Consider the following 16,734-nt stretch of genomic DNA (forward strand, 5'->3'; position numbering starts at 1 on the left):
ATGATTAATACATTTGCTCTTACAGAATATTGATACTGATGGAAAAAAATATATATTTTTTTAAGCCTGTGGTTCCAAGAAATATGTTTTTACTCATGCTTTTATTTATCATTTAAAGCGAAAGTTATTAAGAGTCGCTGACTGCCAGCTTCTGAACATCAATCAATCAAATCAATCAAATTCTATTTGTATAGCACATTTCAGCAGCAAGGCATTTCAAAGTGCTTTACATAATTAAAATAAAAACAGCATGTGAGAAAGAGATTTAAAAAAACATAATTAAAATGTAAACAGTCAGAAAGAGAAATAAAAAGCTGTAGAACTTTAGTTGAGACGCCGTCAACTGGGACTCCAACCCTTTGGATTTTAGTCAAAACGCAGTTTGACAAAGACTCTAACCTCTTGGACTTTTTTTTTTTTTTATATATATATAAAAACATTAAAATCACCGAAACAGTGAGAAAGAGAAAGACATTTGGAAAAAGATTAAAAAAGATAAAAACATTAAAACCCACACCCCTTTGAGTACCTCAGTTAAATGTCGTTTAAGGACAATCTGTTATTGTATGATTCTGCATTGCAGCTGCATTAAATATTTATCTGTTTTTAACAAATACTTTACAGATTTATCCACAAATTAAGCAGTTTGCTTCAATGTTGCATGAGCAATGTCAAATTAATAATCTAGAGATGTTTAAATACTTTCAATAAAAAAAACATTTAGAATAAGCTGTTGCAAAAAGAAAAAAAACTTATTTTGGACAAAGTCACATCAGTGAGGCTTTCTGGTGTCACAGAAGAAGAACTCTTGTGACTGGCTGATTTCAGGGTGCCTTTAACAACTCATTGGCCAGTTGCATGTCTGATGCAACACATGACACACAAGAGTCCACTTTTGATCTGGTGACACACTACATCCATTGAGTCGACCACAAACAAATGCTCTGGAACAAAGTGTGAGGCCATCTGTCCAACAGCTGAAGCTTGGCTGAAACTGGGTCATACAAGCAGTGAAGGATGGTTCTGAACGTAAACTGAGCCACAATTATGTCAGACTGAATACAGTTAGACTAGCTTGACTTTGCTCAATAAATAATGACAGCATTGAAGTTGTAGAGTGCTTTTGTTATCAGTTTGATATTTAAGTGATCTTAAAACCAGGTGAAGACCAGAACGTGTATTTTTCTAGATACATAAAAGTCTTGAACTGAGAGCACATGCTTTCTTTTAACAACAACTCTACCATTGAATCATACATCATACTCCTCAATTTGTTTTAAGTATATCAAGAATTCACTCTGTGTTTCAGTGAGTCTGATTATACTTAGCCTTACACCAGCCAATTAAGTGTTTACATTTTTTTAAAGATGCATTACTTATTGAATTGAAATTCTTATGATAAACCTTGTCATCCACAAAAACAATGCCTCAATTGTAGGCTACAGTCTGCACACTTTGGTGGGAGTTGGATTCCCCTGTTTGGCCTGTGCACTTCATGCAAACGCTTCATGGCATACCAACGCATAGCAGCCTACTGGTTTTATTGGAGGCAGAGACCTTCACAAACAGGCCATTGATTTTCAGACAGAAAACTGGGATATTTGCAAAGGTTCTCATGACTGTCCCGAATCTTTGTGTGTAACAGCTTATTATGGTGTTGCACACAATTAGATTAATGGTACTCTTACCTCGCAGATGTGTTCAGCAAATATTTGACCTTGGGTGCAGTACTGTTTGCTGTCCAAATACGAGCAAAGCAGCAGTTCCGGTTGATGTTGGATCTGCATTGGAAAGTTTGCAGGTTCTGGTGTTGTGATAATTGTTACATGTTAATATGTTGTTTAAAATGTTTAATTAAGCAAATCGTGTAAGTGCAATGTGTATTTAATGTAAGGATGTAATTTCGGTTGTAGACAGTGCCGTGAAGAAAAAAGGTATAATGGTCACTAAATGTTTTCTTACCAGTTATCTGTTTATTTTAGTTCTTGTACTTTCTCAAGGGAATCTTTTTTGTTGTTGTTTGAGACAGTTAATTATTCCTAAGTATTTGGTTGCTTGAACTGAAAATGCATAAGAATTATTTGCTTGAACAAAGTGAAAAAAGTTGAAAATTGTTCCAAATTGTTCATATGTCTAGATTTGTGTGCAATGAAGTTGGACAAGTGAAGGGAAAAAAGAGCTGGCTTGCAGCATATCAACAGAACCTGAACAGTGTGTCACCAAAAGATAGGGAAAACAATAGCATCGTGCAATGCTGTGGTGAATTTCTAAAGAGAACAGCAAACGGATAGACAGAAAAAATGTGTATTGATTACTACAGTTACAAAGTAGTAGCCTTTGCTCACCTCCAGCTGAAGGATGAAGTGAGGCACGGCAAATAAAGATTTCAGTCACTGTATAAAAAACAACATTTTCTCTATTGCTTTTTATTATAATAGAAATTGTTTGTTTTGGAGTAGGGTTTTCAGGAGTTCAGATTGTAATTTGAATTTAAAGCATTTGATTAAAAGAATAGCATACAATGCTTTCATTTATTTAATTTATAACTCATATTGGCTTGACAATACTTATGGTGAACAATTCCTCTGGACTTAATATATTAAAAAAAAATCACACAACCTGCAGAAAAATCTAATTGCAACATTACAAATTAATGAAAAATAATTTATGAGCAAGAAAAAGATAATTTAGTAAATGTTTGGACAGGTGTTTATTTCATTTCTCCGGTCCTTCTGAATCTGATAGCTTGGAGGGAATAGAACTAGTTACTACTCAACCCTGCCATGCATATGGGTATAAATCTGTATGAGTTCAATATGTTGTGAACATGTGTATACGCGTGCAATGTATTCGTTCCCCGGTAGAAGGCGCTGCTGCAGCCGTGTTCTGCTGAGCACCGCTGTTCAAAAATAGAAGAAGTCAAGATGGCAGCTGCCACCATGAAGGGACCTGTAGTAAGTGATGTTTTAAAGAAATACTTTTGTTTCTTGAACCTTTATATGCAGTATGTATTTGCGGAACAAGTGAAAGAGTTGAGGTGTTGGAGAGATAGAAGTCAGAATTGTTGATATCAGGAGCATTTTTAAATTCATGTCACATCCTCGTGCAGTGAGCTAGCTAGGAAGCTAGCTCCAGTCCCTCAGCTGCTAACTGTTATTCTTGAAGTTCATGACGAATGTTATCTCAAACCAAACAAGAGCAGTGAAAACCAACAAGACAGAGATTTGTGGTTCTGTCTGCCATATTTGACGTATATTTTTGGTGAACCTACTAACTGGGGCTTGGTTACAGGCGGTTGAAGACGTTGTCGTCACTTTTGAAGACCAACAGAAGATCAATAAATTTGCCAGAAACACGAGTCGGATGGGGGAACTCAAAAACGAAATAGAGTCGAAGAAAGTAAGTAGCACAACGATTTTAAAACTACAGTATTGTGAACATAAAGACTGAACTATACTGAGTTGACCAGAGACGCATATCTAAAATTACTGCAACATAACATAATATTCCTGCTGTCATGATGCATACCAGAAGAGAGACATTAACAACATAAGAAAAATACGACTTCTCAGTCATTTTTAAATTAGCATTCTCACATTAAAAGACGTATTAAGGGAAATAGGGTAATTTAACGTTCACAAAATGTGCATGTGTATATGTATAAAAACAATAGACTAAGAGGTGAAGAAAACATGCAAATGACGGCAAGAATATTATTTGAAATGAGAAAACTGCTAATAATAGCAGGAATGTAAACACTTTTTGAGTTTGAGTCATTTGGGAGCAGTGATGTTTATAAAGTTTTTATGCTGCTGCAAGAAAGGATTTGCGGTACCTTTACAGAATTGTTATATTTTTACATTAATATTTAAAATTACTTATTTGTATGCATTATGAACGGATACGAGCTGGTACACTTCATTATTGACAACATTTTGATTATATCAAAAGTAAATATTACTTCATATATACAATATTTGATTTATATCATTAATAGTGGTAGGTTATTTTTAATAAGGAGTTTTATATCTTCCTGAAAGGCTGGTGAGCTGCTAAATTAATGTCAACAGTTAAATAGGCCTCAGTGTAATTGTCTGCTGATATCACTGTGCAGAAAACGCTGCAGAACCTGCAGGACGCCAGCGATGAGCTCATGATGTTGGATGACGACTCCTTATTGGTCCCTTACCAGATTGGTGGTGTTTTTATTGGCCACTCTCAGGAAGAAACACAAGAAATGCTAGAAGCTGCCAAGGTAAGCGTTTGTCACTTAACACCTGTTCTTATTCTGTCTTCTCTGAAAGTTTAGTAAGATGTGCTGTTGGAGTTATATTCCAGAAGCTTAACATTATAATTTTTTAGCATACCTGTATTATGATGATGACTCTGTTGCTCTCTCTTCTGTACCTTAAATATTTGAGAGGCAGAGAGCGGACGTAGTACAAAAAAGAAACTAAGGTTTATTTTTAGGAGATTCTTATGAACTTGATGCTAACAGGGTTTGGAAAAAAGTGTTGACTGTCTTTTTAAATATAATGATGTCATTTAATAAATGTTCTTTCAATGAGGTGACACATTGAGGTAATCTATATGTGTGAAGAGTAAAATCAACACAAAACATGCAATGTGGTATCCACATGTATTTGTACCAATACAACTGTGTCATCAAGTCATAATTTTAAACAACTTTTTGATAAAAGCGGAGCAAATAGTTGCTATTTTGTAACCAGAGATCTTTTGGAGTTTGTGAAAGCTTGAAGTTTTCCAAGTAAAGATGAGAATGTGTGGAAAATAATCACTGTTTTCTGGGTTTATTTTCTATCCCACTGTCCACAGTGGGATAGAAAATAATAGTATCCATTTATTCATTCACCCATTCATTTATCCACCCATTCATCCATCTGTGACTAACATTTTAGTTCTAAGTTGAAATGTGTTGTTTTATTTATAGCTATGTCCAACCTCTTCACTCTTTTACTGTAGGGGTCACTTAGACAGTTGCCTTTCAAACGAGTCAAAATGTACAACTTTTTAAATATTTGGCTTAATCCTTCCTTTAAAAATACAAAAACAGACCTTTTTATTGGCATAGTTTCAGGACCTTTTGAAGATGACAGGCCATTTCTCTCCTCTTCCATTTTCATGACCGCTATAGGACTAAATATTAAAGTCAACATCTTCTGCATTTGGACCATTAATTGTAGAACTTCATTGTTTTTTTTGTTTGTTTTTTTTCTGATGGCTTTATGCTGGACTTTTGTTTGCAGTAAAAATCCAGAATCATTGCTGGTTACTTGACAACCGACTGCAGACTGTAATAAGTTGCACTGAGAGCAGGTTCACTCCATGCTGCTCACATGGGCAGCAGAGGGCAGCAAGAGCAGGAAACACCAGCTGAGGTTCCAGTGTCAGATGGATTAGTTTGGTTCTTTCTGGTTCATTTACAAGGAAATTCTTGATAAGTGTCTACGAAATATATTCAAGTTTCCCAACTTTAGTCTTTATTTCAATATGGTGTTGGTTGTTTGTCTTGAAAGTTTGCTGTCCTCCATGTTTTAGATGTTTTCCTTGTTTGAGGAACAAGAAGTTATGGAGATTGATTTGATCAAATTAATCTCCATAACTAAGTACTGACCAGCTAATTAAGTCATTTCAGTCAGTTGTGTTGGACAATCTAAGACATGCAGAGTATCGCCCCCTGGAGGCTGAATTACACACCACTAATGTAAACCATGAAAAACGTAATTTAAGATCTTATTGCATTGATTTGATTTCAATAGTTTATTTAGGATTTATCAAACTAATCTGTACAGCCCACAGTCAGTTCCTTACTAATTTTACTCTTTTTTTTACTATAATATAACAATGGTGTTTTCAGTCAGAGGGTTCTTCAGATTTACAGAGATACAGATTGGGATTTCTAGCATATTTTTGAATAAATTTGAATAATATGAGTTATAACAACATAAAATCCTCTGAGATTATTAGTGTTTTTGAATAGAACTGGTGTCTAGAAATCCTAGAATAGATTTTTAAATTTGGTAACCTGCTATGTAGTTTTGAATAATCCAGTCTAAATGTTAGAGATCCTAGCTGATGTACTGTTGGTTGGACTAGATACTGAAAATACAGAGAAATAACACTTTATAAGACTGGAAATTGGAAGACAATTTGTTTTCCAGAATATAAAAATAACACAGTTTAAGTAGGTAAATGTTTTATACTCAAAATTAGCAGAAAACCTACTGTTTACAGTAGGATTCTTTGCAGAAGAGGTTCTAAGGGCAAACTGGCTGCAAGACTTGATTCATGAGTTTACTCAGGAAAATCCGGCTCACAGACAGAATGTTAACAAGGGCTCCCCGCCGTTCTTTAATGGCTGTTTGTTTTTATGTTGACCTCTTCACATCCAAGACTTTGAGCTACTGGAAGGAATAAAAAAAGTTTTTAGAGAAGAAAATGAAGCACCAGCAAAAGTTTGGAAAGCTTCTCTCACTTACAGCCCCTTGTCAGTATTAGAAAGCTGCAGGTCAGGAGTGAAAAGTAATGTTTCCTAATGGTTGATTTTTCAGTAACTTCAAGCTGGTTTCACTCACTGAAAAATTTACTTTTATAAAACACATTCAAGAGTTTCAAAATGGATTCTGCTTGTCTTCTAACTGGACTGTCCACATCTGTTGACAGGAAGCCCTGGAGCAGGAGGTCAAAGGCCTGGAGGAACGCGTGACAGAGATCCAGCAGGTGCTGGGCGACCTGAAGGTCCAGCTTTATGCCAAGTTTGGTAACAACATCAACCTGGAGGCAGATGAAAGCTAAGCTGCCAAATGGAAACCTGAGGACTTTTACTTTTCCTTCCAGCTCATGAATCAGATCCTTGATGATGCCAACAAAAACATGAACGTGGATGTTGATCCTTTGTAGGTTCTGGCCTGTGTTTACAGAAGTCTGTGCTTTGATATTGGAAAGCATATTAAAAAGGACAGTAACTGTTAAGATCTGGTTATTAAATGAAATAATGCCGATAATCTCACATGCATGTACTCCGTAAAACTTCTTTTTGTGTTTTGTTACTGTTGATAAAACAGAAGTAAAAAGGTAGAACTTAATTTAAACTTGCTGCAAGTCTTACTGTCTCTAACAAGAACTACATTAATCTAAAAACTCTGATTTTCTGTCGTAAATGTTGGATAAAATCAATGCACTTCCCTGATGCATTTGGTTTAAATAACTATACGACAGTAAATCGAAGAAGAGTGATGCGCAGAGTTGAAGAAAAAGTGAATTTCTCAAGAGTCTTGACTGGATCTTCGCCATTGTTTTAGTTAGAAGCGTAAAAGTTGTTGGTCACTGTAAACTGCTCTGCACTCATTCATTACTAAAATGTAGCAGGTTCGAATGAATGTTTTTTACGGCTATACCAATATCTCAGATGGATATTTTGCATATTAGTCCATGTCTTCATCAAGCTGAAATACAGAAGCAGTGAATATAAAAGCATCATTTAAAAATTGCTGCAAGAAGCAATCACTTTATTTGATCTGTTTAAAGTAAAAAGCACTCAGTCAAGTTTATTACTGTTCTTTCACAAAACCAGAGCAAACAGTGTCAATTCTGACTTACAGAATTTATCTGTGCAAAAGTATTCATCTCTTCCAACAACTTAGAAATGGTGTGATTAAAAAATAATGATGAAGAAAATCCTAGACATCAAAAATAACTTCTGTATCTTAAGTAAAGGGGATTTAAAATATTTGCATACACAGTAGGCAAATATACATAAACCTACCATTAATCTCCTTCCACATTTGTCATTCAATCATGCAATATTATAGGATGAACTAAAATACAACTCAATTATGTCATGCATGCGAAGGCTAATTAGCTTGATCACCAATGGCTGGAAATGAACAGATTTCCTGTAACGACAAGTTGTTTCTTCGCTATTAGCCCCTTGAGCTGTGTGTACATGAGCATGATAGACAGTACTAAGGCCCTCCTCCTGGCTCTGATTGGTTGTTTAGATCAGGAGTGGTGCATTTTCTGCAGATTGCAAAAGTAGCACTGGGAAGAGTGGAGGAGCTTGTTTTTTTGTTTTTTTATACTGTACTGTCACAATATAGTGACAGTTTCAACAGATGTCTAACAAACTTTTATTCATGTTTAAAGTTGCATATTGCAGCTTTAAATATGGCATAATCCAATCTCAGAGTGAGCTTCTGGGGGAGATCAGCAGCCGCCTTGAACATGTAAATTATCTGTTGATTGATGGACTCCTAAAGCCTGAGGAAAAACCTCTCAGCTGAATTGATTTTTGGCAGCAACAGCCTTCTACAACATTATTGCTGATGTCTTCCCTCCTGGGAATCTTTAAACGCCTCCTTATTATCCCTTTTTTTGCTGTATTTATTTAGCAGTTCCTGACTGCTGCTTAACCTTTTAATTCCTATGCTTGCTGTCTGGAGGGAGAAGTTTACTCCTACATGTTTTTGTAGTTTGCCTGTAATACAATGTAATATGTGTTGTGGTTCAGATCAGGTCGTGTTGAACCCACTTTAACTGCTGGATTTGTAAAGCCTAAAAACTGAAAGATTGCCGACTTATCTAGAGTCGGTTGATTTTTGTAAAGAAAATGGTAAAACAGTAATCGGGTCATTTGATAAAATTACTCTGAAACCATATGCATGTGGAGCAATTTAATACCAAAGGAAAAATTTGGATTTATCAAAACTATATAAAATCTCTAGCGTAGATTCAGTTTAATTTAAAGGCATAGATCGATTTTCTGTGCTTGTCTAACCCTATGGAGAGTCGGAGGAGAGAGAGACCAACTCCAGGAATCAACAGGTGAGAGGCTGCGTACTCAGACGGGTAGATGGAGAAAATCCTGCCCTCTCATTCAAGCTGCACAAATTCAAATTGAAATTAGTTCTAACAGTTTGTTACCTAATTTATTGCAATAATAATGATTATTTCTTCAGCCCTTCCCTTCATCATGAGTAAACAAACCAAAAATAAAATGTTCTGTATCGGTGTCCCTGCTGGCAGTGGCTCCCTGATGTTTGGACCCTTTGAGTATCCATGAAGATTATTTTTATTCTGCTGCAGCAGGATGGGGGTGTGCACTCAGCTGTTGTGAAAATACTCCTCCTCTTTTTGGTTTCATGGCATGTTTCAGGTTATCGTCCTTCTGGAATATGCAGATTTGCTTTGTTTGACTTAATCTGAGCAGATTGTAGATCTGTCTGCTCCTGTCTCTATTTTCATTTTGCTGTCCTGACGACGTGTGATCTTCCAGGATCTGTCCTTTAGGGATGGGATGACTTATAGGTTGTCATTGATTTTTAATTTGATTTGTCTGAATAATACTGTTCTTAAAATGAGCTGCCCTTGCTCTTGAACTGACGTGTATTTTCTAAGTACCTTTTTTTTCCCCCTTCAGTCAAATATTGAGTTAAATTAAATCTATGAGAAGCTTACAAATCCAAGACATCTGGACTGGCATTTTCCCAAATTACTTAAAGATGTAGTTATCCAAGTGTTAACATATGAATTTGTTACATTATATATTTAAAAATTCCTATTTCTGGCTTTTAACAAATGCTAAAAAGATTTGGCAACCCTATCTGGCCTTGAACAGAAAAGGTTTGATGGCAGATAGCAAAGAAGCATTTTTTACATGCATTTTTATGCAACGTATAAAATGATCTGTTCTCATGTTATATTATTTTTGTTTTAAATCAACTCACATATTAGCTTTAAAACATAAGGGTACATTCTGATACAAGAAGGATGGTTTTCTGATGTCAAATTATTGTCAGAATATCCTACCAGCCCAAATGTGAACATCTCTTTGATCGCAAACCAATTTGAATTTTAAAAGTTTTCTTTCTATTTGGGCCTTCATGGCTCCAACTGTTCCTATAGTCATAAAATGAATGAATTTCAGGTGTAAATTTTGTTTCTCGCGTTGCTGTTAGGACAAATTTTCCCCTCCTTTTTGCTGGATGGTTGGTGGCCCTCTCAAATATCAACAATGCACAAACCTCATTAAACTGCATCCTGGAGTGTGGCCCCCGTCAGCTAATAAAACATCTAAAAGAAGAACCGGAAAGCTTGAAATCATAGCAGACACCACTGGAGGATCAAGATCTCAATTAACAAGTCTCTCCTCCCGGTAGGTTTTTCTGCTGCAATGATTAAGAGGAGCTGCACCCACACAGGCTTGTCTTTATGAACAGCTTGTTAAACCTCGGGCTCAGAGGAACACACATGGAAATGACTGGACTTATTTCCCCGATGGCCTTGTTTACTCTCTGTCTCTGTTCCTGCTCTTATTCTCTTTAGCTGCTTATTTCCTATCTATTCTTTTACTTCCCTGCTTCCGTTTCAACTACAAGCACTGAATGCTGATACATTGGAGTCCTCCAGCTGAACTGCAAAAGCTCTTTGACAGATTTTGCATGACCTTGTTCTAGTTTGTCAACTAAAAAGATTGAACTAATAATAATTAAGCTAATATATTATCAAAGTCTGCTGGAGGGCTGTTAAGGCACTTTGGATTTTCAAGAACACGCATAGATTAACTTGAAGGAGCATCATGTGAAGTCAAGCTAAGGTATAAATTTGATATTCGTTCCCTGAATATTTTTCAGGCATCAAGTAACAGCTGAAACATGCCAGTGGGTGTCTCTGTCTCTCCAGTAATTTTACAGCGAATCAACCGCAAAACCTTTTAAGCATGTCTGCACATTGCAGATATTTAAGAATATGCCTGTAAAGTTCACGTCACGGTTCTGGCAGAAGAATGCTGAATAAGGGATGGAGAAAAGTTCATAAATATTTTAATGTGAGAACAAAGTTGAAGCAGACTGAATGTGTGTGTTTTGAGTTTGATATGCATCAAACAGAGCTTTATTACATCTTCTATTCTTAATGAAGAGATCTGTATTCTTTGCAGGTCTAGAAAGCCAGTGCACCGTCGCCTGCTTTTAGTTCAGAGTTTGTGAACGCTTCATTGTTTTTCGCTAAGGTGAAAAATTGTTTGCTCACTGTCTCCACATGTTTGGCTAAATGTCAGGAGAGTCAACCCAAACGGCTTGAGGAAGCCACAGCCATTCTTCATCACCTCCAGCTGTTGTATCTCAGCCAGACCCTATTCATTACACACCATCCTCCGCCTCTCAAAAGCACAATGCAGCACCTGTCAAACGGCAAGCTGAGCCCATCATGGACAGTAATGCATGTATTTGTAGAGCTGAGAGCCAGCAGAATGGAGCAGACGGGACATTTAGCTTGTTCTTAGCTCTGTTAGATGGCTAGGATGCCACATGTGTGATGACTTACAGTTAAGGAGAACAAAAACAAGGGAAAAAATGAGAGGTTTGAATTAAATATTACATAAACACAGTAGTTCCATTAAAATGGACAGTTATGAGAAATCAGGCAGTTTACATTCTTGTTAGAAAAGCTGAGTGCAGATCCACTCCTCAGAACCGTTTTTGGAAATCCATCATTTCATCTCTGTTACTTTTGCTCACATAAAATTAGAAATATGAGTTTTAATAATGACATCATTAAGATTAGATGGACATAGATCTTACAAAACTGTGTGCTTTTTGAATGATACTGTGAACCCACCATGTTTCCTGGAAAAGGTTCTGAAAATGGAAACTTGGATTGGTTTGGCTTATTTATTTATTTATTTATTGTCCCTGCTTCGCAGTTCTTATGTTGCTGTCACACATAAGTCAGCGACTTTGGAATAGGTTAGTAAACAGGTGCAGAGGTAGTAGTATCTGGTGACACTAACCTCATTCTTGTCACTTCTGAAAATTGCCTAGAAATACAGTAAGCAGAAAAACAATCTAATGTGTGGAAATTCTGAGCGTTAAAAGATTAGTGAATTTAAATCAAGATGATTTGATATTCCAAGTGTTTTAGGAGGTCATGAGATATGAAAAGATACAAATCTACTTACCTTCAACTGCGTAAACATGAGAGAATAACAGGGATGATGCACTGAAAATATTAAGAGAAGTCTTGAAGTTTTAAATAAAATTGAGTGTTGTGAAGACAGTGTGTCAGCAGCCATCAAGGACACCACAACAGAACTCAGAACGCAAATGATGAAAGAGTCGATAAGCTGTGTGTAGCACACAACTGGTAGAAAACACTGAACGTGCCAATACTTTGTTCACCTATGATTGGTTCAATCCAATTAAATTGTAAGATTCTGTAAATTTTAACACCGATGAACAAAAAGCTGTTGAAGAATTCCTTCCCTCCACTTTCAGCGGTTGGGGACTTTGTGTGTGTCTGTGTGTGGAAGCGCAGCCCTGTGCAGGAATATATTCTGTCATTCATTTCATTACTGTCCATCAAGTTGATCAGCTCCGACAATAACGGCCCAATTCCACGGTGGCAGCCGATGAATCATCTGAATGATGAAGACAAGTTTGTATGTGAACCGATCCCTCGGTGAGCATCTGGGAAGCAATCAGGACTTCGAAGTGCTCTGAAAACAAATTAAGCATCCCAGAACCAGCATATAGTGGTTTAGTTAAACAGTTGTTTGTCTTCCATTTATGATTTGCCAAATTGGAAATGGAAATATTTAGCCATGCACTGTTAAGTCAAAATGTGTTGGAGTCAGAGCTTGCAAGCTTCCATCTATTTGTGTTAACCAGAAGTCCCAGAAATATATTTCCATCATACATGTCTGCATCCGTCATTAAATTGTTGCCTTACCATGTGATTAGTGATGGGAACTATTGGAGGACAGAAACTGAAGTTTTCTAACAAATTTGCTTATTGAAGCAAATTTACAAAATTTTACTTTGTAAAAAAATTACAAAGTAATTAATTTGGTCACTAGAAGGGAAGACGTATTAATCATATTACCTTATTACCTTATCTCTGACTGAGACTCACAAACTAGTCAATTAACGTGACAACCCTCCAAACAAAAACTACTTAATAAATTCTCATAAACATGGCGTTCCATAGAGTCGATGGTCAAAACTACAGAAGTATTCATTTCCCTTAAACTGTTCCACATTTGGTCCAATTATAACCACAAACATTTATTTTACTGTGATATTTTGCAATAAACCAATACAAAGTAGCATCTAAAATTCGAAGTGGAAGGGAAATATTTTTACAAACATCTGAAATGTGTGGTGAGCATTAGATGGGAAGTTTGTCTCTCTTTAGAGCCAGCTCTTAACTTATTGTCTGTAGTCTCATATTTAGCTTAGCTTGGCTTGTTCTGTTACAAAAACATCCATTATTACGTTCATTTAATATTTTAATCAAACTTAAAAACAAATTATCAAAGTACTGCTGAAGAATCTATCGACCAGAACTAAACTCGGTAACCAATCTATGTCTTCAGTGCAGATGGGCATTCAAAAAATGAAATTCAAAAATTAAAAATTAGTAATAAACTAATAATAATTAATAAAAAAAAATACCTCTGCCTGGATGGGCTGAAGATGATGGACATTTGACCATTTAGCAGCAGTCTATTTTATTTTCTCCTTATTCCTGTTCAGATAGTTCTGATAATGACTCTAAGTGGCCTAACTCAAGGAGTTTGACACAGATGCATCTGTGTGGTAGCTCTTGAAGCTCTGACTCAAGACTTAGTGAATTCTTCAATGGACTTTTTTTTTCCATAAAGAGAGAACATGAAAGCTCCCCACAGTAAAAACCCAGCTAGGATTTCAAAATCAGGAATAACAGGATGCTGACTTAAACATTTTTAGCGACGGTGCAGGATTTGAGCTAAGGAAATTGAGATAACTGTCCATGACCGTAATTGCAAGGTGGATGGTTTCGTCTTCGCTGAGAGTCTGAGGTGGCAGTCATACAATTGTGTGGGTGAATGGATGAAAGTGAAATTCACGGTAAATCACATTAAGGAACCTCGCTGGTATTAAAAGTTACATGTGCAACAGGGAATCTCACAGCCAGGTCCATTATCCAGCTGTGTGTGTGTGCGTGTGTACCATTCCTCTAATGGCATTCACTCAGGAAGAATGACTTTTCCCCATTTACTCTGGCAGGATGTTCCCAAAGTAGAGATTTCAACCAATGACCCTTCAGTCATATTAGAGTTGCGCCGACTCAGCTCTACTGTCACCTAATTAGTTTCAATTTATGGCATAACAACAGCACTGAGAGGGTTTGTTGTAGTCGTCTCCACAGCCATAACTCCTGCAGCATACATGTTTCCCATCTTCAGTGAAACATATCCTAATTAATGGACTGAAATAAAAGTGGGAAAACAAGGATGTATTATAACTTGTCCTTTTTTTCCCCTCCTCCCCCTTCCAATTAAATGTAATTGATGAACAGTGGCCCAAATTTCAGCACAAACATGTGCTTTTTGTGTCCAAGCAGGAAAAGACTCAGCGTTATTGTTTAAGTCCAATAAACCCCTGATTCATGTGTTTGGTGAACTCCTCTCAGGTCCAGGTGCTGTTCACCTCTCGCTCAGTCCTTCTGTTAACACCTCAGCATGGCGCCGCGCTGTGTTTTCACTTCAGCTCCGGTTTCAGCGCTTCATTCAGCTCCAACTGGCGGGTGGAACTTTGATGTGTGCCAAGAAGCTCGTCTCATCCTGCCAGCAAATTGTCTGTTGAATGCTTTCAATTAGGCCACTCGACCAACTCAGGAGAGAATAGCATGAAAAAGGGAGGCAGAAGGGTGCAAAACGTTGCAGCACAATTAAGACTGGCTTTAATCTAGTTGGCCAGAGCTGAGAGGCTGGTTCGCTTTAACCACTCATCATGCATGTAGGCCACGTCCAGATGAGGAACTTTTGGGTTAGCAGATCCAAAACCCAAATCATAACATGTTTATAATACGAAAATGCAAGAGGCACACAAACTGATTTATGCTTTCTTTTGTCAACTTCAGCATCCATTTCTGCATTTCAGTGCTTTGTACATTTGGGTTATTAGATCCAGCTTTTGGGTAAAATGACACAAAGCACTGCTAAATTATGTCGACAGCTGATTGCAATCATGAGTTGGTGCAAAGGAAACATGTCTGAGGAGCCGGAGATAGACAAAGGGTTTCAATTTTGTCAGCAAATGCATCACAAAGGAGTTCAGCTGATTACAAAAAAACAATGTTTGTGGAAGAAAATTGGAAAGGATTAGCATATTTCTTATTATACAGCACACATTACTATAATAAAAGTAATAATGAATTTCCCTTCAATTTGGAAGAAATTCAACCTATAAGGGAGAACACGTAACCTTATGTCCTTATTTATTATTCAAAACAACAGCAAGAAACTTTACTTATTACTAGTTGATTTATGAAAGGATTACTCCAGCTCCTGTCACACTGTTTTCTATCTCGCCTTATTTGCTGGATGTTATATTGATCCAAACGTGTGAGGAACATCAAATCCGGTCAGGTTTTTGGGGGTATGTTTGTCATCTGTAATGAACTCTTGTTTTGAATAATGCATTTGTTTTGGGATCAAGGGTGAGGAATTCAGAATGTTCTGCAGTATCAGGAAACGGGACGTCGTATTCTCAGCTTTGAGGATCAACTCCACAGTTTTTGGGGAGGAAATTTCAATGCTCTGAATGTCCTAATATGGTCAGGTATTAATTGATCAGTATGGCAAGCAGTCAGTTTCAATTTCAAGTGTCTGGCATACCAACCTGAAGACAGCTTACCAGAGAATTAGCTAAGGAATTGTGTGATCTTCCCCTTATGGAAATATCCCATGAATTTCTCATAAAAAAAATCACATGTGAGAAAATATGTACCACATAGGAAGTGATTTGAGTTGCATAAAAAACACTTTCCCCCCTCTGAGGGAGAATAAAGGCTGTTTCTATTACATGTGGATTTTGAATTTCACATATTTCCGCATTTTTACACATATGAGAAATATCTGATTACATGTTCCACGTGTGAATAGAACATGAAACATTTTCTGCATGTGACCCACATGGAGGAAATGGGGACCACATGCGAAGAAGTGAATTTCATAGGATTTTTCTGGAAGGGTTGAGTCAGAGTTGTATCAAATCAGTAGAACATTTCATATCCTATGGGTTGGAAATGGAGAAACAAAAACCTGATTACCTCAGTAAGTGTGCCATCCTGGGTTGAAGCTGCAGAGTTAGGCTCTGGATAAGGATGTCTGGTCAACTGCTCATGAATCTGATATGCAAATGATCGCTTTCTTGTTTGGTAAGGTTTGTAAATTTTAACATTTGCTCTTTCATTCTTTCTGTCTTGCTTGTTCTTTCTTTTATTTACAGAATGAAACATTTGCATTCTATAGAATATTATTTGTTGAAGACTGCTGCTAGCAGCGCAGTCTTTTGGGTTTGGTTTACTTATTGAATTTTACATTACTGAAAGAGACATCCAGGCCACTAAATCAGCTTCGGTCAGCTCGGCTCTTCCAGCCCTCGTCCTTGGATGTGAGTCAGGGAAGCTGCACATGTTTTATAAAGATATGCTGATTGAGAGTCATCACTAGCTGGAGTTCATGCTGATTTTCCCTCACTCACCACTTAGTATTTCAAATTTGGCTCTCACTTATGACAGCTGTAGAAGCCCCGCTGGGCTGCGATATTTCCATTCTAACTAATAATGCAAAGGCTGCTTTGGATGCATCAGCGCGGCTTTTAGAGCCGCAGCTTCCAGCGACGCCACAGCTGGAGCCGAGGGCCCGAAGTGATACCATAGAATCACTGT

The 16,734-nt window shown here is 37.0% G+C and overlaps 1 protein-coding gene across 1 annotated transcript; it reads left to right on the top strand.

Moving 5' to 3' along the window:
- Positions 1-2,844: 2,844 nt before the first annotated feature.
- Positions 2,845-7,106, top strand: pfdn4 (prefoldin subunit 4). The gene is made up of 4 exons (XM_014979791.2): positions 2,845-2,954; positions 3,292-3,399; positions 4,115-4,255; positions 6,685-7,106. The coding sequence occupies exons 1-4, from the start codon at positions 2,925-2,927 to the stop codon at positions 6,814-6,816; spliced, it is 411 nt and encodes a 136-aa protein (XP_014835277.1). The 5' UTR covers positions 2,845-2,924; the 3' UTR covers positions 6,817-7,106.
- The last annotated feature ends 9,628 nt before the right edge of the window (positions 7,107-16,734 follow it).

This window comes from Poecilia mexicana, unplaced genomic scaffold (assembly GCF_051168715.1).
Source record: "Poecilia mexicana isolate PSO_F unplaced genomic scaffold, ASM5116871v1 scaffold_7, whole genome shotgun sequence".
Classification (NCBI taxonomy): Eukaryota; Metazoa; Chordata; class Actinopteri; order Cyprinodontiformes; family Poeciliidae; genus Poecilia; species Poecilia mexicana.

What these genes read in the sequence shown, in the direction of transcription:
- pfdn4 (XM_014979791.2), top strand. Translation starts at nt 2,925, where the DNA reads ATGGCAGCTGCCACCATGAAGGGACCTGTA. An exon ending in CCACCATGAAGGGACCTGTA is followed by an intron (nt 2,955 to 3,291) that starts GTAAGTGATGTT and finishes GCTTGGTTACAG; the next exon opens with GCGGTTGAAGACGTTGTCGT. An exon ending in AAATGCTAGAAGCTGCCAAG is followed by an intron (nt 4,256 to 6,684) that starts GTAAGCGTTTGT and finishes ATCTGTTGACAG; the next exon opens with GAAGCCCTGGAGCAGGAGGT.